Genomic DNA, 26,220 nt, shown 5'->3' on the forward strand with positions numbered 1-26,220 from the left:
TGCTCTTTTCTGTCCCTATATGAATGGGTGTATCGCATGTGCATGCTAGCATGGGTGTATCGTATATCCATAGGCATTAACCGAATTAGAGTTTAAGTAAGTTTAATACAGGTCATTTTTCTTCTTTACACCTAAGAAAACTTGGTGTGCTCATTTCTTTGCCTTATAATTGGAAAGTGGTGAACAAGGATTCACCAAGGGGGAGCTCAAAACACAGTGTGTTTAAAAATTAAGCCCTGTTACAAGACCAGGTGAAGGCTGAAAAGACCCCCAGACACCTTTCTCACCTGGTTGTAACAGTATCAACCTAATAATTTTGAACAGGTTAACAAGTGTTAAAATAATGCAGATAATATGAAACTAAGAGGGCGAGGTTTCAGGACCAGAGCTGCTGCACTGAACATCCGTAAGGCTGATTCCTCATGTCATAGGTCTGGATTATGAGAAGAAACTTGGGTTTTTGGCCTTTGAAAAAGGCTTCTGAGAGGTTATATATATATATATGGGCTATCCTTTAGAGGTATATAAGACAGCAAATAGTGTCAGGGAAGTAAATCGGGGAATGACTATAAACTGAACTGAGATAAAAAAAGGGTTGGAATTTTACCCGGGAGTGGGCTGGAGGCAGGGTGGGCTAAAATTGTGTGGGAGGCAGGAGGTGCCGTTCCCTTGCCTTCCCACGCACGACAGGAGAGGTAACAAATGGCCCACCTGCCCCAGGCCAATTGAGGCAGTTAAGTGACCAATTAATTGCAACTTAAGGGCCTTCTCCCGCCGCTGCTGGTATATTACCTGGTGGCGGGCGGGCACTTTGTCAGCTGTAGAGGCTGCCCAGCAATACCAGGAGGCCTCCGTGCAGGCCCAAGGGGGGTGCTCTCCTGATCGGTCACTCTGTGCCCCATGGAGTTCCCCCCCAAGCACCTCCTGCCACCCCTGCTAGTGCACCTCCCACCACCCTCCTGATAGTCCCCCACTCCCTTGCTGGTGCCCAGCCGATTCTCCCTGGCGAGGCCCAAAACACCATTTACCTTTTTTGGCGCCAGTGTCCACAATCCTCCTGAAGCTGGGTGCAGTTCCAGTAGTGACCATTGCTCCCAGTGGAGCTGCTGGGACTGAGCAGCTGCCGGCCCCCTGATTGGCTGGCGGCTCCTGGAGGCAGGACATCCTGCCTGGACCACGTGTGAAGCTCCCAGGCCCAGCAGGCTCATCCCTGACTTTTAAGTCAGTGGGCAAGGTTTCCACCTCGACGTAAAATTCTGGCTGGAGTCACTGTTTCAAACTAATTAAAGGACTGAATCAGGAAATTTTTCTTCACACACACAGTGATCATCACACAAAATGAACTCTCAGATAGAGAAGTGGAGGAGAAAACCCTGGAATCATTGAAGAAATAATTGGATGCTGTAAAGGGGGAAGCTTTAGGGTTTTCTGGATGAATGTACAAAGATGGGTCAAATAACCTTTTGAATACATGTTTTTCTTAGCTCTTGTGAATGCTTAGTTTTTGATTCCATTATCTTTGATCCTCGAAATTGTGTTTTCTCAAGGGCAATAAAATCCTGCTTATAGTATGGTGATTAAGAATGTATTCACTTCTCTATATGGAGTTCTACAAATACATGATAAAATTTCATTAATCAAGAGCATTTTAGCAACCAGAAGTAGCATAAATATCATGCAAAACCATCACAGTTAAATTAGCATAGTTAAGACCTGGTCTGAATGAGATGTATTATATTAACAGAGTATATAATTTAATATTTGGAATAAGCTCTGTAAGTTTAATTACATCCTTACCCCAGTAATTAACTCAACTGGCGTTATTAATTTATCTGTGTTAAACATCTTTCACAGTAGTAAACCCATATTTAGATATGGAAAATTATATTAATACCATTCAAAATAGCTTTAAAATCTTCACTGGCATCTTCAGAATGCCAGTAAGTCTGTATACATTTTACGAATGGTCTGAATCAAGTCCCTACTATTTTACGGCCTAATGCAGGTGTTGGTACTAGAAGAAGCAAGAACAAACCTTACCAAAGGAAGGATATACTTGCCTTAGAGAGAGTGCAACAAAGGTTCACTAGGCTGATTCCTAAGATGACAGATTTGTCCAATAAGGAGGGATTGAGTAGACTAGGTATATATTTCATAGAATTTAAAGAAATGAGAGGTGATCTAATTGAAACATATAAAATGCTTAAAGGGCTTGACAGGGTAGATGCTAGGAGCATGTTTCTCCTGGCTTGGGAGTCTAGAACTCGGGGTCACAGTCTCAGAATATGAGGTTGGGTATTTAGAACTGAGATGAGGAAAACTTTCTTAACTCAGAGGGTTGTGAAACTTTGGAACGCTCTACCACAGAGAGCTGTGGATGTTCAGTCATTTATATTCAAGACAGAAATCAATAGATGTTTGGATACTAAGGGAATTAAGGGATTATGGGGATAGTGCAGGAAGCAGGAGTTGAGGTAGAAGATCAGCCATGATCATAATGAATGGTGGAACAGGCTCAAAGGACTGAATGGCCTAGCCCTGCTCTTAATTTTTACATTCTTAAACAGCATGGTAATGGTGCCTCACATACAAAAATATCCTTAAATATACAGAAGTCTGGAACTTTCTGGCAGGCCATTGCATCACTGGAGGTGTGGTGAGGTAGGACTTCCACCCTCGAGTCTGCCCTAGCATTAAACCTGTCCAACACTCAAGAATAAAATTGCTAGAATAAGGGGGCATGCATGCAGAAGAACAAGGAATTTCAGAATGCTGTTCCATGAGGGGTGAAAAGCAGATCCAGATGAAGCGCCAGATTTTATTTTTACAGTTGATCAAACTGACATATGCAACTTTCTTAACAGTAATCAATTGCTCTATGGACCTCACTTCTACCAGGATCTGATTGCAGCAAGCAAAGGAGACAGCATTTTCTGCAGTTCTGGAGAATGATACTCTGCCAGTCTTACCTAGTCTTCTGATCTGAATACAGGGGTGATGTGATTGAGGATATCACAAGAAGTACCCAAACACAACCTATGAGAATTTTGCATACTCTCAATAAAAGCCCAATGAAACCAAGCTCCTCCCCAGCCACCCAAACAATGGCAACTTTATGTTTCCAGAAACCAGGCAGTTACAGTGTAGGTGTTCTATAAAATCAATATGGACAGTAAACAGGGCACAAATGATTTGTTATACGATGAAATTGGTACTGCATCAAACATTACAACTATGCATTTAACCTGGTCCTGGTGTAGGAAATTAAAAAGTCTAATGTGCCTGATTAAAAAGTGCAATCTTCCAAGTTTTATAATTTCATGCATAGAATACAAGAACCAAGAGTGGCAGCATTTTTATAATGCTACTTTATCCAATTAAAAAGTCAAATCCAGGCTTTTTAACAGTTCAGAAACTGGAGCTACTAATAGCATCATAGGAAATAGGAGCAGGAGTAGGCCACTCAGCCCATCGAGCCTACTCCACCATTCAAACAAATTATGGCTGATCATCTACCTCTACACCATTTTCCCCCACTATCCCCATATCCCTTGATGTCATTAGTGTCCAGAAATCGATCAATTTCTGTCTTGAACATGCTTAATGATTGAGCTTCCACAGTCCTCTGGGGTAGAGAATTCCACAGATCCACTTTTAACATGTGTTTAAATATATGTAAAATAATGTTTTTGTTACAGAGATACAAATTAAAATTATTTACAAGGCAAGTGAAAAAATATTCCCTGCAAAAAATACATCCTCAGATATAATGTGCTAATAAAACACAGTTGGTATTAAAATTAATGCTATACAATTATTTGTTGAGAAAGCAGTCATGTCGGATTGCTGTGGGCATATAATAAAACGTTCAAATTATAAAAATGGCTCATAATTTTATCTTGAATGACAAAATCTGGTTGTAGATTTGTTCCGTCATTAAAATGTAAGATTTCTCAGAAGCATCCAGGAAATACAATGGCTCAGTTATCAAGGGATTAAATGCTTCTTGCACCAAATGAATTTTTTTTCTCTTGAAGGTTCCAGTCATCTCCAAGGATTCCTAAGTTATAATAAAACAAATACAATTATTTTTAGTTTATATAAGATTTTCTGGAGGATATTTATGTTCTGCTATGTTTTTGCACTGGTGCTACATTAAGCTCACAGTCTTCTCGACCAAAGCCACCAACAGTGTGAACTGTGATTTCATATGTACTTGGGACATGCTGTAATAATAGGAATTAGTACACTTTAGATCTCAATTTAAGAATGCAATTGCTAATACCACTTGTTGACATCTTTAACAAAGCCGTCTAAACTTCATCACTTCTGCCTGAGTAGAACCAGTTCTCATCACTATTTTCTTGTGTCTCCCAAAGGTCCAGTTGCAGACTGGGACCAAGGTGGACATGGACATCCTCATTTGGGGGGTGGGGGGGGGGTAGTTCACGAAACCTGCACTGTCACATCCTACCTCCACCAGTGCAGAGACACTCACCTAGGATGGACCACAGATTAGCGTAGAAAGGGGAGCACAGGGTGAACCTCACAGCACATGCGAGCAGGAGGAGGAGGGTGAGGCAGAGTTACCTGTGGACATATTTTTGAATTGAAGATGATAGTTTACCTGCACTATTTAGCTATGGCCAAATATGTCACATTCATGTTTACTCGATGTAATTACTTATTTAGTGAGAACTCAAACTTCACTAATGTGTTAAATTGATTAAAGAATTTGTAAATATTGACCTGGATCCTTAGGAAACGTGGGTAAGCATAGCTTGGCAGATATTTCACAACATGACTGTATAACTTTTTTCCATCAAACTCTCGAACTGGTTTCAGTATGATAGCTGCCATTCCTATCTTGCCTTCATACCCTGTGATAAGTACATGAAAATGGTTAATTAAATGTTTTCCAACAATGTTAAAAATGAAAAAAATATGCAATTAATCATTTGCATTTGCCATATGCTTAATATAAGTAATGGACACAAAGCAGGCTGATCAGTTCAAATTTCACATTTACTATAAACTTAAACACTTTGCATTTCACTATCTCCCAATAAATTCCCATTCATAAATAAGATACTAATCATATTCCTGAAAAACTTTGGATGCCATGACAGTCCCCCTTTTAATTCTTTCTCATCCACCATCAGCCCATCAACTTGTTAGGGACTACTTGCCTAAAACAATGATTTCCTGACCTGCCCTATTACCTCCTATCATGCATCTTCAAGAAGCCCATACTGGTTCTCCTACCGAATTAGGAGCTTCTTTCTCTTAAAAGCTTCAGTCCTATTTTCAAAAAGAATCTGCAATTTTTGCCTTGCATGCTTAACGGATTTCCCAAGATTATCTTTTAGTGATTGCTTTTGTCCCTTAGTGATGTCAATGACACTATGGTCAAACATTTGAAGGTGCAGATGAGCTGATTTCAGGATAATAGCTGCAATTAGGTCAAAGAGAAGAAAAAAACAGAATTGGCAAAACTGATGAGAAAGAAAAGCGAGAGAAGGAAATCAATTAATATGGCTGGTCCGAAAGTCCAGTTTCCATATTGTAATGGTCGATGCAATTCTATGTAACAAAATTAAGAAAGATTGAATTTGGAGAACAAAGCCAAACATTAAAAATAATGAAAGGAAAAATGTAACCATGAAAGCAGAAAAGATGGGCAATACAATAAGACAAAAATCAGTAAAATAGTATTAAGCAATAGGCTCCAGGCCAGATTACTCCAATTTCCTTCTCATTAGCCTCCCCAACTCCACATGCCATTTCTCTAGGGTTTCTGTGGATCTAATGTCAAACTTAAGGTGGACAACTGAAAGAACCCCCACTGAAATTCAACCTCTGGTCTCTGCAATCTCCTCTGAATCTATGTTTCTACTCCTTTAGTGCTTTCAAAAATCGCAAAAAATAAACCCTTCAACTGTGCATGGGCTCCCACCTTTCAACTTCTGTTTTCCTTTCGCTCTTCACTGGTACCCATCTTTCTTTCAACCAGTGTATACTTAGGAAATATCACACAATTAGATAATGTATAAACAAGACCTTAATGCTTAATTAGTATACGACTAGATTTTTAAAAAATCTAAAATGAATTAAAAAACTATTTTTATGCTGTCTTTCTTCACCTGGGATAGCTACTCCACATACATTGGCTTCTTCCACAAAGTCCAGCATTCCGATAATTTCAGCCACCTCTGTGGTTGCAACATTTTCCCCTTTCCATCTAAAAACAATGACATTCAGACCAATGGATGATATCACTAACATGGGAAAGGTTAGGTACTTTTAAAGGGAACAGATTGATGGCTGACATTTGTTTTCTGTTTGAAGCACCCAGCATACATTTATTTACATTTATTTAAATCTAGTCACATTTCTCTGAATGGTGAACAATTATTATTCATTAAAGACATTAATGCTCTGTTGAAATAAGGTGCTTTTTAAAAGAAGCATTTAAACTTGTTCCTCCCTTTTGTATCAAAGTAGTTAGAACTCCTTTCCTAATCTGTAGGTAGGTAACTCCTGACATGGTCTTTCAGTATGACATTCTAGAGCACTCAGTATGCATGTGGATAACCATTAAAAGTTCCTGCATGGGTATTTTCGAAGTTCATAAAATATCAAATATCAATTTTGTTTTCAGTGAAGATAACTAGCTCATAAAAGTCAGAATCAATATTGCCAAAACCTAATAACAGCAGAAACTAAAGTAAAATCACAAATTCATCCTAATCAACAACTTGATCTTGACAATTTTAGTAGAAAATCAAAAACATTTACTATCTCGGCTTCTAATTGTTATTCAAACAAACCACATTTTTCATCCTCAATGGAATAAAGGAGCAAGGGTTTCACATTTGATATTGCTTACCTAAAGGTGTCCCCAATCCGATCATGGAAGTAAATATAGCCATCCTGGCTCTCAGACATTAGGTCTCCAGTGTTGAAATACAGATCACCTTTTTTAAAAACATTTTCCAGTAGCTTCTGCTCTGAAAGCTTTTTGCTTCCAGCATAACCACTAAATGGGTTCCATTTAGTCACAGGAGATATGAGGAGTCCAGTCTCACCTACCATAGGAAGAGAATGGATTGATTATATCAGTTAGTAAAAGGGACAAAATACAATGCAGCCAAAGTTGGACTACAATGGACATTGTTAGTGCCTGCACTGTGTACAACTCCCACTATGTTTGATTGCCACATGCTAGGTAATAAAGAAAGCTTGCAGTTATATACAGCCTTTTACAACCTCAGGATGCCTCAAAGTGCTTTACATCCAGTAGTTACTGTCGTAATGTAGAAAGGTCTCACAAGTGGAAATAGAAAAGACAGTCCATTCATAATGGCACATTTACAAAATAGTGACTCAGATACCTCTGAACATAAATTTTACATCATGAAACATAACAATAAGATGAACTGAGAAAGACTGAAGATTATATCTCTATCTTCAAGATCATGTGAGATCCTGTAACAATAATGATGAGTCTTTATTATTTGATAAAATGACAGGTAAGAATAAATAATTCTCATGAACAAACATTCTCTGTAGATTAGTATGGATTAGAAACAGAGCACAGACCTGATGAAGCCATCCCATGTTGGTTGCAAAGTACTGGTCATCACTATGGGTACATTAGCATAGTGGTTATGTTACTGGACTAATAATCCAGAGGCCTGGACTAATGATCTGAAGACTAAGTTCAAATCCCACCATGGCAGCAGACAAATTTAAATTCAGTTAATGAAATAAATCTGGATTGAAGAGTTAGTATCAGCAACAGTGAGTATGAAATTATTGGATTCTTGTAAAACCTATCTGGTTTGCTAATGTTCTTCAGGCCAAGGAAGGAAATTTGCTATCCTTACCCAGTCCGCTCTATGTGTGACTCCAGACCCAGAGCAATTTGTCAAGTCAGAGCAACCGGGGTGGCAGCATAGTCCGGAGGGGTGGCCCGGGGAGTTCTCAACTCTGGACTCCATGAAGTCGCATGGCATCAGGTCAAATATGGGCAAGAAAACCCCTACCATCGGGAACATCCTTCCTGCATCTACCCTGTCAAGTCCTGTTAGAATTTTGTAGGTTTCTATGAGATCCCCCTCACTCTTCTGAACTCCACTGAATATAATCCTAACCGACTCAATCTCTCCTTCAGCCTATCGAGTCTGTGCCAACCAACAACCACCTATTTATACTAATCCTACATTAATCCCATATTCACTACTACATTCCACCATTCTCCTACCTACACTAGGGGCAATTTACCTATCAACCTTCAAGTCTTTGACTGCAGGAGGAAACCGGAGCACCCGGCAGAAACCCACACGGTCACAGGGAGAACAGGCAGTACCCAGAACCGAACCCAGGTCGCTGGAGCTGTGAGGCTGCAGTGCTAACCACTGCGCCGCCCATTTGCAGCAAGACATCCTGCTCCTGTAGTCGAATCCTCTCATTATGAAGGCCAATATACCATTTGCCTTTTTTACCGCCTGTTGGACCTGCATGCTTACCTTCAGTGACTGGTGTACGAGAATACCCAGGGTCTTGTTGCATATTCCCCTCTCTCAGTTTATAGCCATTCAGATAATAATCTGCCTTCCTGTTTTTGCTACCAAAATGGATAACCTCACATTTATCCACATTATACTGCATCTGCCATGCATTTGCCCACTCACTCAACTTGTCCAAATCACCCTGAAGCCTCTCTGCATCCTCCTCACAACTCACCCTCCCACCCAGTTTTGTGTCATCTGCAAATTTGGAGATATAACATTTAGTTCCCTCATCCAAATCATTAATATATATTGTGAACAGCTGCGGTCCTAGCACCGATCCCTGCGGTATCCCACTAGTCACTGCCTGCCATTCGGAAAAAGACCCATTTATCCCTACTCTTTGTAACCTGTCTGCCAACCAATTTTCTATCCATCGCAATACACTACCCCCAATCCCATGCGCTTTAATTTTACACACTAATCTCTTATTTGGGACTTTGTCGAAAGCCTTCTGGTTCTGTTTTCACAAAGGAGGACACAAATATCATACCAGAAATATTGGGGAACACAGGGCTTAGTGATTCTACAGACTCTGGAACAGTTCCTACAGATTGGAGGGTAGCTAATGTAACCCCACTATTTAAAAAGGGAGGTAGAGAGAAAGCAGGGAATTATAGACCAGTCAGCCTGACGTCAGTAGTGGGGAAAATTCTAAAGTCCATTATAAAAGATTTTATAGCAGAGCACTTGGAGAACAGTGGTAGAATTGGAGAGTCAGCATGGATTTACGAAAGGGAAATCATGCTTGACAAATCTACTAGAATTCTTCGAGGATGTAACTAGTAGAGTTAATGAGGGGAAGCCAGTGGATGTGATTTATTTGGACTTTGTGAAGACAGAACCAAAGTATGCATTTAGTTGGTCAGCCATTTCTTTGTTCCCCGTAATAAATTCCCCCTGTTTCTGACTGTAAGGGACCTACATTTGTCTTCACTAATCTTTTTCTCTTCACATACCTATAGAAACTTTTACAGTCAGTTTTTATGTTCCCTGCAAGCTTGCTCTCGTACTCTATTTTCCTCTTCTTAATCAATCCCTTGGTCCTCCTTTGCTAAATTCTAAACTGCTCCCAATCCTCAGGTCTGTTGTTTTTTCTGGCGAATTTATATGCCTCTTTCTTGGATCTAATGCTATCTCTAATTTCCCTTGTAAGCCATGATTTGGCTACCTTTCCCGTTTTACTTTTGCGCCAGACAGGGGAATAAACAATTCTTGCAGTTCATCCATGCGCTCTTTGAATGTTTGCCAGTGTTACAACAGTGTTAAATGGAAAAGAATCAGAACAGATCTAGCAGCTCAAAACTGGGCATCCATGAGGTGCTGTGGGCCATCAGCAGCAGCAGAATTGTATTCCACCACAATCTATAACCTCATGGTCCGGCATATCCCCCACTCTTCCATTACCATCAAACCAGGGGACCAACCCTGGTTCAATAAGGAATGTAGAAGAGCATGCCAGGAGCAGCACCAGGCATACCTAAAAATGAGGTGTCAGCTTGGTGAAGCTACAACAGAGGACTACTTGCATGCCAAACAGCGGAAGCAGCATGCTATAGACAGAAATAAATGATCCCACAAACAACAGATCAGATCAAAATCCGGCAGTCCTGCTACATCCAGTCATGAGTGGTAGTGGACAATTAAACAATTAGCAAGTGGAGGAGGCTCCATGAGCATCCCCATCCTCAACGATGGCAGAGGCAAGTACATGAGCATAAAAGACAAGGCTGAAGCATTTGCATCCACCTTCAGCCAGAAGTGCTCAGTGGATGATTCATCTCGGTCCCCTCCTGACGTCCCTAGCAGCACAAGTGCCAATCGTCAGCCAATTTGATTCACTCCACTTGATATCAATAAACGGCGGAGCATACTGGATGCAACAAAAGACTGAGCCATGACAACATCCCAGCTGTAGTACTGCAAACTTCTGCTCTAGAACTAGTCACGCCCCTAGCCAAGCTGTTCCAGTATAGCTACAATACTGGCATCTACCCAACAATGTGGAAAATTGCCCAGTAGGTCCATCCACAAAGAGCAGTCAAGTCTGAACAATTACCGCCCCACCAGTCCAGGTTCAATCATTAGCAAAGTGATGGAAGGGGTCATCGACAGTGCTATTAAACAGCACCAGTTTGTGTTCCGCCAGGACCACTCGGCTCTAGACCTAATTACAACCTTGGTTCAAACACGGCCAAACAAGCTGAATTCCAGAGGTAAAGCAAGTGACCGTGCTTACATCAAGGCAGCATCTGGCCGAGTGTGACATTATGGAGCTTTAGTAAAACTGAAGTCAATGGGAATTAGTGGGAAAAACACTCTACTGGCCGGAGTCATACCTCACACCAAGGAAGATGGTGTGATTGTTGAAACCCAAACATCTAGCCCTAGGACAACGCTGCAGGAATACCTCAGGGTACTGGCATAGATCCAACCCTCTTCAGCTACCTCCTAATGACCTTCCTTCCACCATAAAGTCACAAGTGGAGATGTTCGCTGATGACTGCAGTGTTCAGTTCCATTCGCAACTCCTCAGATAATGAAGCAGTCCGTGCCCGCATGCAGCGAGACTTGGACAATATTCAGGTTTGGGCTGGTAAATGATAAATAACATTTGTGCCACAAAGTGCCAGGTAATGACCATATCTAACATGAGAGAGCCTATCCACCTCCCCTTGACATTCAATGCCAAACTTCGTGTATCAACCTCATCTGAATTATTGTAGCACTGGCCGAGCAATGTCCACGCTCCTTTCTACTCCCGAACACTGCCTGCCACATCTGTGCTCAGCAGGAGGACCCAGAAGCATTGTTTGCAGACCACATTGTACAGCCAGCTTACTCTTCTTAAAGGCAGGCTGTATCAGAAAGGAAAGTTGTGCAAAAATATTGCTTCAATGCAAATTATTGCAAAGTGTACACCAGAGCAGACAGAGGGATCCATAGTGATAGATGTGGTGCTGGAGGCATTAGTGGTGCAGGTGGGCAGGAGGAGAGATGCCATTGGTCTGTGGGTGACCAGAAGACCCTCAAGGGCCACCCTCAGAAGAGTGGGGTCAGGAAGGTCAACTCCTGGAGCCTCAACCCGAGGACCAGGCAGCAGTGTCACAAAAAGTCTAATGATCTCACATGGGTGGTTAATGTCAATGAATGCATCTTCACATGACATCGCCAACCCACCATAACACCAGCCTCTCATGCTGCTCAATGCAACACACCCTCATCGCTCACTCAGCAGCACTCCCTGGCACTCAGGACTCACACCTAACATCCAGATACTCCACTTCACCCTCATACCTTCCAATGCTGCCTGCCTCACGCACATCTCTCACTGCCACCACATACCTCCAGCTATTCAGCTATGGCAGGCACATCACCCAAACTGAGCATGACCACTGACACAAAAGCTAAATACTGCAGATGCTAGAAATCTGAAACAAAAACAGAAAATGCTGGAAAGATTCAGCAAGTCAGGCAACATATTTGGAGAGAAAAGCAGAGTTAATGTTTCAGGTCGATGACCTTTCATCAGAACAGGCAAAGGCACTTGGAAGGAGTGTTTAGGGCCCTGAACAGTGAGAAGGAAGGAGGTAAAAGGGCAGGTGTTGCATCTCCTGCACTTGCATGGAAAGGCACCGCAGGAAAGGGGGGATGTGTTGAGACTGACTGAGGAGTGTACCAGGGTGTCGCGGAGAGAATGGTCCCGTTGGAATGCTGAAAGGGGAGGTGAAGATGTGTTTGGTGGTGGCATCACAGTGGAGGTGGCAGAATTGGTGGAAGATGATCTGTTGAATAAGGAGGCTGGTGGGGTGGAAGGTGAGGACAAGGGGAACCCTATCATGGTTCTGGGAGGGAAGGGAAGTGGTGAGAGCAGACGTGCGTGAAATAGGTCAGACACAGTTGAGGGCCCTGTCAACCATGGTGGTGGGAATCCTTGGTTGAGGAAAAAGGAAAACATATTGGAAATACCAGTATGGACGGTTGCATTATCTGAACAGATGCGACAGAGATGGAGAAACTGGGAGAATGGAGTAGAGTCCTTGCAGGAAGTGGGGTGTGAGGAAGTGTAGTCCAGGTAGCTGTGGGAGTCCCTGGGCTTATAGTGAACATTCCTTCTAAATGAAACAGCGATTTATTTATACTTCTTTCAATTTAGTATACTGTATTTGCTGCCCGCTACACTGGGGAGACTGAATGCAACTGGGTGACCACTTTGTGGAACACCTCTGTTCAGTCCGCAAGCGTGACCCTGAGCTTCCTATCGCATGTCATTTTAATTCTCCGCCTTGCTCCCACTCTGACCTTTCTATCCTTAGCCTGCTACAGTGTTCCAGTGAAGCTCAATGCAAGCTCGAGGAACAGCACCTTATCTTTCTATGAGCATTTTACAGCCTTCCGGACTCAACATTGAGTTCAATAAATTTAAATCACAACCTCTACCCCCATTTTCTTTCCTTTTCTCGTGTTTCATTTGCTGTTTCCCTACCCGCACCCCCACCCCCAGCACCCCCGCCCCCCCCCAAATTTCTTTCTTAATCTCTTTACTTTGTGTTTGGACGCCTGCTATCCTGCCATCTACCCCTCATCCAGAAAACCTTTTATCATGTAATGTCTCCTGCCCTCCACCCTATAACAGAACTTCCCTTTTGTTCATCTTCGCCCCACTTCTCTCCTTCCCCCCTTCACTTGCTCAAAACGTATTACATTTCTAACCATTGCCAGTTTTGATGAAAGATTATTGACTTGAAACATTAAGTCTGCTTTTCACAATCACTGACATTCTGCCCTCTCTCTTGCAGGACAAGGTGGCACACAATAGAAGGGAGCAAAGCAGAACTGGAGGGAGACAAGGCAGTTGCATCTCCTGAACCTTATGGATGAGATGCTTCTCTGCATCATGGGGCCAGCTGCGACGGGGCCAGTGACATCTGACATCGCTGAGAACAATCGAGAATGATGGCATGTTCCTGCCTTATGCCTCTTCTCAACTCCCAACACTACCTCATCCTGCAATCTGAGATGATGAGCAAGCTGCTGATGGCATGACCATGGACCTCTTCCTTCCCACTTCACACCCCTTCCATCACACCAACCTTCCCCTTGAGTTCCTGCTTTTAGACACCCAAGAACTGCCTCCTGGCCAGCCACAGCTGTACCAGGAGGAGAGAGAGCAACAGCACAGCACTAACAATGATGCCCCTTCGCGTGATCTGACACTCGAAGCCACCAGCTTAGATATTGGCATCACACATACCTCGGAGGCTGGTATAGAGGTGGGATCAGCAGGCTCCTAGTCATCCTGCGGCCAGATCAGTGGTAAAGAATGGTTAATTTGCTAGCTCGCCAAATGGCAAGGTGGCAGATGAGTGCTGCTGCAGAGGAGCCAGAAGAGGACCTTGATAGGGCGGCATTTGAGAGAATTCTGAAAGGGCATGCAGATCAAGATGCTGGGTGCATTGGCTGGCCTGTCAGACAGCCTCCTGTCACTGTCAAACAGCATGGTGCAGTCCAGCTCCAACTTGGCAGAAGGGATGGTGTAGAGCTTGCCCTCTTTGCAGCCTCTGCTCCATCTCTCTGTTGGGACGTAGACCCAGAGACACAGCTACTACTGCCCCCATACCTTTGAGTGGACAGATTACCTACTTCTCTGGTCCCACCATGAAGATGCAGCAACACTCTCTGGCAAATCCAGGAACTTCCTGAAACACCTTTAAAAATACTCCAGAGTACTTAGAAAGAGAAAAAGTTCCAAAAATTTGACATGCCTGTAATCAGGGTGCCTGGCCCTTTAAATAACATTACTGCAGGGCCCATCTTGCAGCCTCACAGTTATTTTCTTTTGAGGTAAGAACGCTGACATTGCCTGGACATTCATTGCCTAAATTTGCATTACGTCAACTTGTTGAGCTGTGTGGTAAGTTAGCACCAAATTAGAGCCTTCGGCGCATGCAGGGGATGCATCTGCTTGTGCCCTCATCTTGGCAGAACGCCATGCCAGTAGCACAGGATCAGCCAAGGGTATGGGGGACACTGGCAGCACAGCACAATGCAAGACAACTTCTTGCCCTGGAATTCCCTACGTAACACTATGGATGTGCCTACTGAAGTGGGTCAAGAAGGCGGCTCGCCACCAACTTCTCAAGGATAATTAGGGATGGGCAATAAATACTGGCCTTGCCAGCACCGCCCACATCACATGAACGAAAAAAAAAAATTGCTGGTGAAATGGCACGTTATAGGCTCTATAATCCAAACAGTGAAGCACAGTTATGATTATCTGGCCTTCGATTGTACTTTTAAATACATTTGCGCTTAATATTTTGTTTGATTACACCTCTGTGGAGCACTTTGGGACATTCTTCTACTTTAAAGGCCCTGAATAAATGGTAGAATGCCCTTTAAACATACCTTTGCCAACCTTTTCACATTGTCCTTGTTCATTCCTTATCGGTGTTTCCTTTTGAGCATCGTATTTCACCAGTTTATAAGATAGCAATGCCTGAAGAATGAAAAGATTTGGAAAGAATCACTTTCAATGTAATTACATATGATGTGAAACAAGAACAATTGTTCCACATTTATACAACTGGTTTTGCAGAATTCATGAAAATCCTCTTAGAAAGTGTCTTCACAGTCTTGTAATTATTAGATTACCTATTTTTGGTATAACCTTCCTCTTCAATCAAACTCCTTCTATGAAAGGAAATCAACCTGAATGCGGTATGTTTGAAATGTGTGCATAATTTCGATAAGCTGCTTTCCCCTCCCTCTGCAGTGTATAAGCCAATTTCTGAACTCTGCTTTAATTTTGTTAAAGAAGGCTATTTGAACACATAAATAAGCTTCAAATTGCACCAGGTCAGAGACAGGAAGAAAATATTTGTATGTGTTGGATGAACTACATTAAAAGATTGAAGACTATAGCTAAGATAAGTGATCTATTATTCTTCCACTTCTGCTCACCCTACAAACTAGAGTTATACTAAAGTAGTGTTAAAAAAGGGCAGGAAACTATGATCTCAACATTGAGGCCAAGCTTGTTGCAATCTGTCCAACAAAGCACTTGTTATCTTGAACTGTTACATCAAGGCAATAATGCTTTGCGAAGGCATGCATACCATTCTAAGCATCTGCACTGTAAATTGTGTTGAGAAAAGCCCTTCACATATTGACCCACAATATGGACTAGTAATGGACTTCACTTTCTTACAGAGACTTACAATACAGGTACTAGTTTAAGCAAGTTCATCTGATGGTGTGTTCTTTTACATGAATATACTTTCCGACCAAACCTCAAATATAACAAAAATAAACAAAAAATTATGAAAACATATTGCATTAAACTCAATAAGATTAATAGTGAGCTTAATTACCATCAGAAATCTTGTTATTGGACATAGCCCACCTTCTCCCACCTGCATAAATGGAAGTCCAAACACTCAGCACATTATTCAAGATGCTATGATAGGCCGGGCACAGTCTTTCACAGTTGCAGGCTGTGGCCAGAAATGCTGCCCAAATAGCAGGAAGTGCTGCATGCAACCTCAAGGAACCAAATGAGCAGTTTCTTGATATTGTGATTCCCCTATTTCTAGATTGGCAAACTCCAGACTTCTTTTTAGTCACTGAGGTAGTAGCAAGTAAATAAACATCACCCAGTCAAGTTGGCTTAAACCGCTTTCGAAGATTGCGATATTCAAAGAAAATTACCACAAAATTTCTTGAGCTGGCGTGGGGGGTGGGGGGGCGGCGGTTGTGGGGGGAAGGGCTGTTGTTTTCAGTTGCACTTACAGCAAATGGCCAATGGAAAGCAATCCCACAACCAATGGATCAGATCAAAGTTCTGCAGTTCGGCCACATCCAGTTGTGAATGGTGACGAACAATTTAACAACTAACAAGAGGAGGAGGCACCATAAACATCCCCATTCTCATGGATTGGGGAGCTCACCATGTCAGTGCAAGAGACAAGGCTGAAACATGTGCAACTATCTTCAGCCAGTAATGCCGTGTGGATGATCCATCACGGACTCTTTCTGAGGTCCCCAGCATCACAGATGCCAGTCTTCAGCCAATTCAATTCACTCCAAGTCATATCAAGAAACAGCTCAACGTACTGGATACAGCAAAAGTTATGGGCCCTGACAACATCCTGGCTGTACGACTGAAGACTTGTGCTCCAGAACTAGCTGGACCCCTAGCTGAGCTATTCCAGTACAGCTACAGCACTGGCATCTACATGACAATGTGGAAAATTGCCCAGGTATGTCCTGTCCACAAAATGCAGGACAAATCCAATCCGTCCAACTGCCGCCCCATCAGTCTACTCTCAACCATCAGCAAAGTGATGGAAGGGGTCGTCGTTAGTGCTATCAAGTGGCATCTACTTTGCAATAACCTGCTTGCTGATGCTCAGTTTGGGTTCCACCAGGACCACTCAGCAGCTGACCTCATTACAGCCTTGGTCCAACCATGGACAGAAGAGCTGAATTCCGGAGGTGAGTTGAGAGTGACTGCCTTTGACATCAAGGCAGCATTTGACTGAGGGTGGCATCAAGGAGCCTTAGCAAAAGTCAACTAAATGAGAATCAAGTGGAAAACTCTCCACTAGTTGGGAGTCATACCGAGCACAGAAGAGATGGTTATTGCTATTTGATGCCAATTGTTTCAGCCCTAGGACACTGCTGCAGGAGTTCCTCAAAGTAGTGTCCTAGGCCCAAACATTTTCAGCTGCTTCATCAATGCCCTTCCCTCCATCATACGGTCAGAGTGGGCATGTTCACTGATGATTGCACAACGTTCAGTACCATTTGCAACATCTCAGATACTGAAGCAGTCCGTGCCCACTTGCAGCAAGTCCTGGACAACATTCGGGCCTGGGCTGATAAGTGGCAAGTAACATTCACATCATACAAGTGCCAGGCAATTACCATCTCCAACAAGAGAGAATCTAACTATCTCTCCTTGACGTTCAACGGCATTACTATCCCCAAATCCTCCACTATCAACATCCTGAGGGTTACCATTGACCAGAAACTCAACTGGACTAGCCATATAAATACTGTGGCTATAAGAGCAGGTCAGAGGCTGGGAATACTGTGGTGAGTAACCCACTTCCTGACTCCCCAAAAGCCTGCGCACCATCCACATAGCACAAGTCAGCAGTATGATGGATGAGTGCAGTTTCAACAACACTCATCCACCATCCAGGACAATGCAGCCTGCTTGATCAGCACCCCATCCACCACCTTCAACATTCGTTCCCTCCACCAGCGGTGCACAGTGGCAGCAGTGTGCAGCATGCACAAGATGCACTGCAGAAACTCACCAAGCCTCTTTCAACAGCATCTTCCAAACTCATGACCTCTATACCTAGAAGAACAAGGGCAGCAGGTGCATGGAATCCCACCACCTGCAGGTTCTCCTCCAAGACACCCACCATCCTGACTTGGAAATAATCGCTGTTCCTTCACTGTCACTGGGCCAAAATTCTGAAACTCCCTCACTGCACTTTGAGTTTACCTACACCACATGGACTTCAGCGGTTCAAGAAGGGTGCTCACCACCACCTTCTCAAGGGCAATTAGGGATAGGGAATGAATATTGGCCTTGCCAGTAATGCTCACATCACATAAACGAATATAAAAACATATGTATCCTTATTGTGCTAAGTCCCTAGTTATCAGTATTGGGAAATTTTGATTTAAGGGATCTAAATTTTTCATAACTATTTGAAAAAGGAAATAGCAATATTAATAAGTTCTCAACATAGTCATTGGCTTTTGAGTGCTCAGAGCTGTTCTTTTATGCTGAGTTTTGGGAGGTGAAATTGGTCTAAGCCAGCATTGCAAAATGGGCTCGTAGCAAATCGGCAGCTTGTTATACACTGGGCCAGTTTGTATTTTCCATTGAGTTGGAAAATATCACCAAGATTTTAAGTTTCAAACCAAGCACAAGTGACAGTGAGATTAGGAAATGAGTTCCAAGAAGAGTTTGAACTATCATTCTGTGAACATCAGTGGAATGAAGATCAGGCGTGATGAAAATCTGCTGCTGATTTGCCCATTTTGCGCTGCTGGTGGAGACCAATTTCACTCTCTTGATGTTAGATTTTTGGTGTCACCATATCATGTGATCTACTAAACCATTAGCAGCAATAACACATAGCCCCTGCCCCCGTCCCCCACACTCCACCCAAAGCCTCCCCTCCACCTCCACTTTGATGTTTGGGTTGAAGTATGGTCTAAAATGGCCACCTGTGGGTAATTGGATGTCTGAAATATTCAATTTTTAATCTCTTTATCAAGGAACCAATTGTTATTTTGAATCATACTCCTTAGGCAATTTGCCAGAACGTTGTCTTTCCAGTCATCTGCCAATACCATTAAAAGTCACAACTTAACAAACATAATGAGAGCCTATTTTTGAAGACTCTAATAGATTTCCCTATCATCATCGACACAATATTGATCCACTTTACTGTCGTAATGTCATCTGTTTAGGGCAGGGTTACCTGCTTATGAAACATGAAGAAAAAATGCCAGCTAGCCAAACTGAGTCTAAGTAGATTCATATACATGTTGGACAGAATCTTATGAAGCCAGCTGAGGTGGCTTTGGAGGTGGCAGGGGGGGTGGGGTGGTGCAGGTGGGGAACTTTTGAAAGTATGTGTTGGGTCAGCTCCCCTAATGCATTCCTACCTCCATTTGATCTTGCTAGAGGCGGGCTGCCACAGGAACCGGCAGGGGAGGGCAGACAATTAGTGCAATTAAGGCTCCACTTAGGTGGCATTTCCAGAACCCGTCAGCATCTCCCCAACGTCGGACGAGTCCATACTGAATCTGCAGTCCGGTGGCTACTTGGAGGAGACCTCCAGGCAGCAGGTCGTGGGCCATCAAAGCCTCCTCTCAATCACACTGATGCCTTGACAGCTATGGGCATTCTTTATTTTTAAATTTTCATCACGCTTCAGATGCTACAGTAGTGCCCACCTCTCCTGGTGGGGCTGCCAGTTATCCAGTGCTGTGGGCCCTCTGATCGGGCCTCCTGCCTTGGGAACCTGCCCGCCATCTTTAATTGGATGGCAAACGCAGAGGCAACCTATTAATTGGCAACCGCCCAGAAGATTCCAACTGTTGGTGCAGCTCTGACCCATGTGGAGTCTCTATCCCTTAAATTTTTCAATGGGCATAAGATTCTTCCCATTAAAACCAGTTAGCAATACTGAATTAGCAAAATAAATATATAAAATAACATTTTAAACTTCACACTCTGGAGCTAAATATAGAATCAGTATTGATTTGAGAAAACAAAGTACGATTCCTTACTTGTGGTTACATGATCAGTCACAGCATAGTAAGAGAAGGAAATAGAGAGATGTAGAATGTGGGACATAGATGTCATCATCTATTCTTAACGGGACAGATGCTCTCTAAAGGTTCTTCATGGGAATTTATGACTTTTGATCTGCAACCATCATATACGAAGATGTAAAGGCTCACTTTCAGCTCCCCCAGTGGGTCAAACGTCATCTCTTTAACCTGCCCAGTACATCAGGTTGGGAACAGTTGGAACATACGAATTAGGAGCAGCAGTAGGCCACTCGGCCCTTCAAGCCTGCTCCGCCATTCAATAAGTTCATGGCTGAACTGATTACTCCACATTTCCACCCGCCCCTGACAACCTTCCACCCCCTTGCTTATCAAGAATCTATCAATCTCTACTTGAAAACGTTCAAAGACTCTGCTTCCATCGCCTTTTGAGGAAAAGAATTCCAAAGACTCACGATGCTCTGAGAGAAAAAAATTTCTCCTCATCTCTGTCTTAAATGGGTGACCCCTTATTTTTAAACAGTGACCCCTAGTTCTAGATTATCCCACAAGGGGAAACATCCTTTCCACATCCACCCTGTCAACAGTCCTCAGGATCTTATATGTTTCAATCAAGTCGCCTCTTACTCTTCTAAATTCCAGTGGATACAAGCCTAGCCTGTCCATTCTTTCCTCATAAGACAGTCCGCCTATTCCAGATATTAGTCTAGTAAACCTTCTCTGTACTGCCTCCAATGCATTTACATCCTTCCTTAAATAAGGAGACCAGTACTGTACACAGTACTCCAGATGTGGTCCCACCATTGCCCTGTAGAGCTGGAGCATAACCTCCCTACTTTTGTATTCAATTCCCCTTGCGATAAACAATAACATTCTATTAGCTTTCCTAATTACATACTGTACCTGCATACTATTTTGTGATTCATGCACTGGAACACCCAGATCCCTCTGCTTCTCAGAGCTCTGCAATCTCTCACCATTTAGATAATATGCTTCTTTTTTATTCTTCCCGCCTACGTGGACAGTTTCAGAAGCCGTATTTAAAGGGATCCTCGCTTCCCTGAAGTTAAGTTTCTGGTTCGTCGTTTTAAGTTGCTAGGATGTTCTTGGGCTAAGTTTTTGGGTGTTTTGAATAATGTTTAGCTGTTAAATAATTTGGATGAGAAAGTTTGTGGAGGGCTACAGCTGTTTCACTGACTTTTCTTGTTCACTATTGTAGAACATGGGCACACTATTGGGTTTACCCTTGATGCTCCCAAATGAGGAGGAAGACAGCTAAGACATTAGAACATTAGAACATTACAGCGCAGTACAGGCCCTTCGGCCCTCGATGTTGCGCCGACCATCTGACCTACACTATTCCATTTTCATCCATATGTCTATCCAATGACCACTTAAATGCCCTTAAAGTTGGCGAGTCTACTACTGTTGCAGGCAGGGCGTTCCACGCCCCTACTACTCTCTGCGTAAAGAAACTACCTCTGACATCTGTCCTATATCTTTCACCCCTCAACTTAAAGCTATGTCCCCTCGTGTTTGCCATCATCATCCGAGGAAAAAGACTCTCACTATCCACCCTATCTAACCCTCTGATTATCTTGTATGTCTCTATTAAGTCACCTCTCCTCCTCCTTCTCTCTAACGAAAACAACCCCAAGTCCCTCAGCCTTTCCTCGTAAGACCTTCCTTCCATACCAGGCAACATCCTAGTAAATCTCCTCTGCACCCTTTCCAAAGCTTCCACATCCTTCCTATAATGCGGTGACCAGAACTGCACGCAATACTCAAGGTGCGGTCTCACCAGAGTTTTGTACAGCTGCATCATGACCTCGTGGCTCCGAAACTCGATCCCCCTACTAATAAAAGCTAACACACCATATGCCTTCTTAACAGCCCTATTAACCTGGGTAGCAACTTTCAGGGATTTATGTACCTGGACACCAAGATCTCTCTGCTCATCTACACTACCAAGAATCTTCCCATTAGCCCAGTACTCTGCATTGCTGTTACTCCTTCCAAAGAGAATCACCTCACACTTCTCCGCAAAAAACTCCATTTGCCATCTCACAGCCCAGCTCTGCAGCCTATCTATGTCCCTCTGTACCCTACAACACCCTTCGACACTATCCACAACTCCACCGACCTTTGTGTCATCCGCAAATTTACTAACCCACCCTTCTACACCCTCATCCAGGTCATTTATAAAAATGACAAACAGCAGTGGCCCCAAAACAGAACCTTGCGGTACACCACTAGTAACTAAACTCCAGGATAAACATTTGCCATCAACCACCACCCTCTGTCTTCTTTCAGCTAGCCAATTTCTGATCCAAAGCTCTAAATCACCTTCAACCCCATACTTCCGTATTTTCTGCAATAGCCTACCGTGGGGAACCTTATCAAACGCCTTACTGAAATCCATATACACCACATCCACGGCTTTACCCTCATCCACCTGTTTGGTCACCTTCTCGAAAAACTCAATAAGGTTTGTGAGGCACGACCTACCTTTCACAAAACCGTGCTGACTATCGCAAATGAACTTATTCTTTTCAAGATGATTATAAATCCTATCTCTTATAACCCTTTCCAACATTTTACCCACAACCGAAGTAAGGCTCACAGGTCTATAATTACCAGGGCTGTCTCTACTCCACTTCTTGAACAAGGGGACAACATTTGCTATCCTCCAGTCCTCCGGCACTACTCCTGTCGACAATGACGACATAAAGATCAACAACAACGGCTCTGCAATCTCCTCCCTGGCTTCCCAGAGAATCCTAGGATAAATCCCATCTGGCCCAGGGGACTTATCTATTTTCACTCTTTCCAAAATTGCTAACACCTCCTCCTTGTGAATCTCAATCCCATCTAGCCTAGTAGGCTGTATCTCAGTAATCTCCTCGGCAACATTTTCTTTCTCTACTGTAAATACTGACGAAAAATATTCATTTAACGCTTCCCCTATCTCCTCTGATTCCGCACACAACTTCCCACTACTATCCTTGATTGGCCCCGTTCTAACTCTTATCATTCTTTTATTCCTGATATACCTATAGAAAGCCTTAGGGTTTTCTTTGATCCTATCCGCCAATGACTTCTCGTGTCCTCTCCTTGCTCTTCTTAGCCCTCCCTTTAGATCCTTCCTGGCTAGCTTGTAACTCTCAAGCGCCCTAACTGAGCCTTCACGTCTCATCCTAACATAAGCCGCCCTCTTCCTCTTGACAAGTGCTTCAACTTCTTGAGTAAACCACGGCTCCCTCGCTCGACAACTTCCTCCCTGCCTGACAGGTACATACTTATCAAGGACACGCATTAGCTGCTCCTTGAATAAGCTCCACATTTCGTTTGTGCCCATCCCCTGCAGTTTCCTTCCCCATCCTACACATCCTAAATCTTGCCTAATCGCATCATAATTTCCTTTCCCCCATGCTCAGGTTGCAGAAGATGTCAAAAGAGGCTTTAGTACAGGAGATGTTACAATATGTGCACCTTCAGGAACCAATCATCATACCTGGACCCCTAAGAACAGCAGCTACATTTCAATAAAGAAGAAAATAAGACATGCATTGATACAGCATCTTTCATGACTTCAGGGTGTCATGGAGTCATATACGGCACAGAAGGAGGCCAGTCAGTCCATGCCAGCTCTCCATGAAGCTGTGCTGTCAGCCCCACTCCCTGGCTCAATCCTTGTAGCCCTGCAAGTCTATTTCTCTCAGCTGGCCATCTCACTTCTTCTTGAAGTTATTGATTGTCTCTGTTTCCACCACCCTTGTGGGCACAAGTTGCATGTCATTATCACCCGCTGCGTAAAAAAATGCTTCCTCATATTCCCTCTGCATCTTTTGCCCAAAACTTTTAATCTATGTCCCCTAGTCCTTGTATTTTTTTTTTAATGAGAACAGTTTTTCCTTGGCTAACTTATCTAAGCCGGTCATAATTTTGCACATTACTATTCAATCTCCCCTCAGTCTCCTTTGCTCTAAGGAGAACAACCCCAGCTTTTCAAACCTCACCTTTTAATTAAAATCCTCAATCCCTGCAGCCATTCTGGTAAATCTCCTCTGCACCCTCTCAAGGACCCTCATATCCTTCCTGAAGTGTGGTGACCAGATCGGAACACAATACTCCAGTTGGGGTTTAACCACAGCTTTGTAAAGGTTCAGCATAACCTCCCTGCTTTTGTACTCAATGCCTCTATTTATAAAGCCCAAGATCCCATATGCTTTACTAGCCACTCTTTCAATATGTCCTGCCACCTTCAAAGATCTCTCCACATGTACTCCCAGATCCCTCAGTTCCTGCACACTCTTTAGAACTGTGCCATTAAGCATATATTGCCTCTCCTTATTCCTTCAGCCAAAATGCAACACTTCACTCGAAAGTATTAAATTCCATTGGCCACCTCTTTGTCTTAATGCACTTTACAGCAATTAAGTCCTTTTAAAGTTTAGCCACTGTTGTAATGCAGGGAGACAATCACGAACCTGTCACAGCTGTTTCAGTGAGAAGTGGAGCCCAACACCATGCACTGCACTGTCTATGGCAGTGTAGGTTCACATGGCTCAAACATATTTTACATCTGGCTTCTTACAAATTGCTTCTGGGGACATCAGCAACATCAGTCAGTTTGTTATGCCCATGGTGATCCAACAGGTCACTGTTGAACTGTTTGGGAGGTATCAACAGTTTATTAGCTTTACCATGGAGGCTGATAAGCAAGAAGAAAGAGTACTGGGATTTGCCCACATTGCTAGTTTCCTGCATATGCCTGTAGCTGTATTTGCAACACAGCAAGAAGCAGATCTGTTTCTGAACAGGAAGTGCTTCCATTCATTCAATGTGTAACTTTGTTTTGACCACAAAAAGTGAGTCATGTTGGCCTGCGCCATGTTTCCAGACAGTAGTCATGACATTTTCGTACTGTGCCAGTCCTTAGTACCTTCTTTTTTTCAACTGGGCCATCTGGTAGCAGGATGGTTTCTGGGGACAAGCGATATACTCTCACAAACTGGCTCATGACTCTTTTCAGGAACCCTGATACAGACATGGAGCTCCGAATAAATAAGAGCTGTGCCTCAGTGTGGTCAGATCTGGCAGCATCCTTTAGTGTAGACCTGTTACGACCAGGTGAGGATGGGGTCTAGGGCTCCCCTCTCAGCCTCTTTGCTGGTTTGGCCGTAACAGGGTTTAATTTTTAAAACACCGGTTTCAGCTTCCCCTCAGTGAGTTCTAGCTCACTGCTCTTTAATTGCGATTGCAAAAAAATCAACTAGACAGGTATTCTCAGATTTAAACAAGAAAGGTGTAAGTTTATCAACCTTAAAACTCTAATTCAGTTAAAACTACTAAAAATATGCAACGCAGCCACGCTAGCATGCATACGCGATAAACACACATGCAAATAGAGACAGAGGAGGAGAAAGAAGGGGAAAGGTTTGAAGTAATAGCTGGAGTTCAGTTACTGGTTTTGGATTGGATGTAAAGTATTTGTTTGAAATTAAGTCTTGCAGTTCTTGTTGGGGCCCAGTGCACACTTTCAAATTTATTTCGCTGGTCTTCTGTCTTGAAGCTGAAGTTACTTGTGTCGGTCCCTGAAACTTTGCGTGAGAGAGGGAGAGAGTGAGATGCTCTCTTCTTGAAGTTCAGTTGCAGTCTCTTCATAAAAACCTCTGTGTCAGGCACAATTCAACTATCCCCAGGTTGGCCAGCAGGTTAGCCATGTGACAAGCTCCTTGTTTACAGCAGCCTCGCCTGCGAGAATTGTGGATTCCTTCAAGCTTACCAGATACTCTCAGTGGCAGGGTGGAATGCTGGCTCAATGACTCTCAATGTCTCTTGATTATCACTATGGATAAAATCACTATGGCTAACTGAATGAGGGAGTACTCCCATTGTCTTCTTCATGCAACTGTCTTTTAAAATGCAAATGTGCAGCTGTGTTTTCAGCCACTGTTGTGGTCTTTTTAAACAAGTTATTTCAAGTCCAGTAATAATTCAAAAATAATGCTCCATATGACAAAATTAATATGTCTCATTTTGGCAAGTGTGGTTTCTATCACAGACCAGAAAGCATTTCAATATTCATTATTTGCTGCATGCTCCATAATGTATTGTCATGCTCGGAAGGAGACGAGATGAAATAAACAATGAACTGCAGGAATTATGATAATAAAAAGTTAACTGTTAAACTGAACCAGAAGAAAATGGTTACATCTGTACCAAAAACAAAATGAAGTAGAGGTCAGATGATCCCTCCTGCACTGGCAATCAGCCTGTTTTTTTTAAATTCTTTCATGGGATGTGGGGGTCACTG

General features: G+C 43.1%; 1 protein-coding gene across 2 annotated transcripts in view; it reads right to left on the reverse strand.

The window, feature by feature from the left end:
• Positions 1-974: 974 nt before the first annotated feature.
• The window catches only part of slc27a6 (solute carrier family 27 member 6), a 92,088-nt gene continuing 66,842 nt past the window's right edge, over positions 975-26,220 (reverse strand). Inside the window, exons 6-10 of one of the 2 annotated variants that reach the window (XM_068030177.1) lie at positions 14,982-15,072; positions 6,890-7,088; positions 6,144-6,241; positions 4,750-4,880; positions 975-4,060 (exon numbers count right to left, since the gene is read on the reverse strand). In XM_068030177.1, coding sequence (XP_067886278.1) covers positions 3,887-4,060; positions 4,750-4,880; positions 6,144-6,241; positions 6,890-7,088; positions 14,982-15,072 — 693 coding nt within the window. In that variant the 3' untranslated portion in view covers positions 975-3,886. Of the gene's footprint in view, positions 4,061-4,749; positions 4,881-6,143; positions 6,242-6,889; positions 7,089-14,981; positions 15,073-26,220 lie in introns of those variants that run through there. The other variant, XM_068030178.1, reaches the window with a different exon arrangement.

Source organism: Heterodontus francisci, chromosome 4 (genome assembly GCF_036365525.1).
Source record: "Heterodontus francisci isolate sHetFra1 chromosome 4, sHetFra1.hap1, whole genome shotgun sequence".
Classification (NCBI taxonomy): domain Eukaryota; kingdom Metazoa; phylum Chordata; class Chondrichthyes; order Heterodontiformes; family Heterodontidae; genus Heterodontus; species Heterodontus francisci.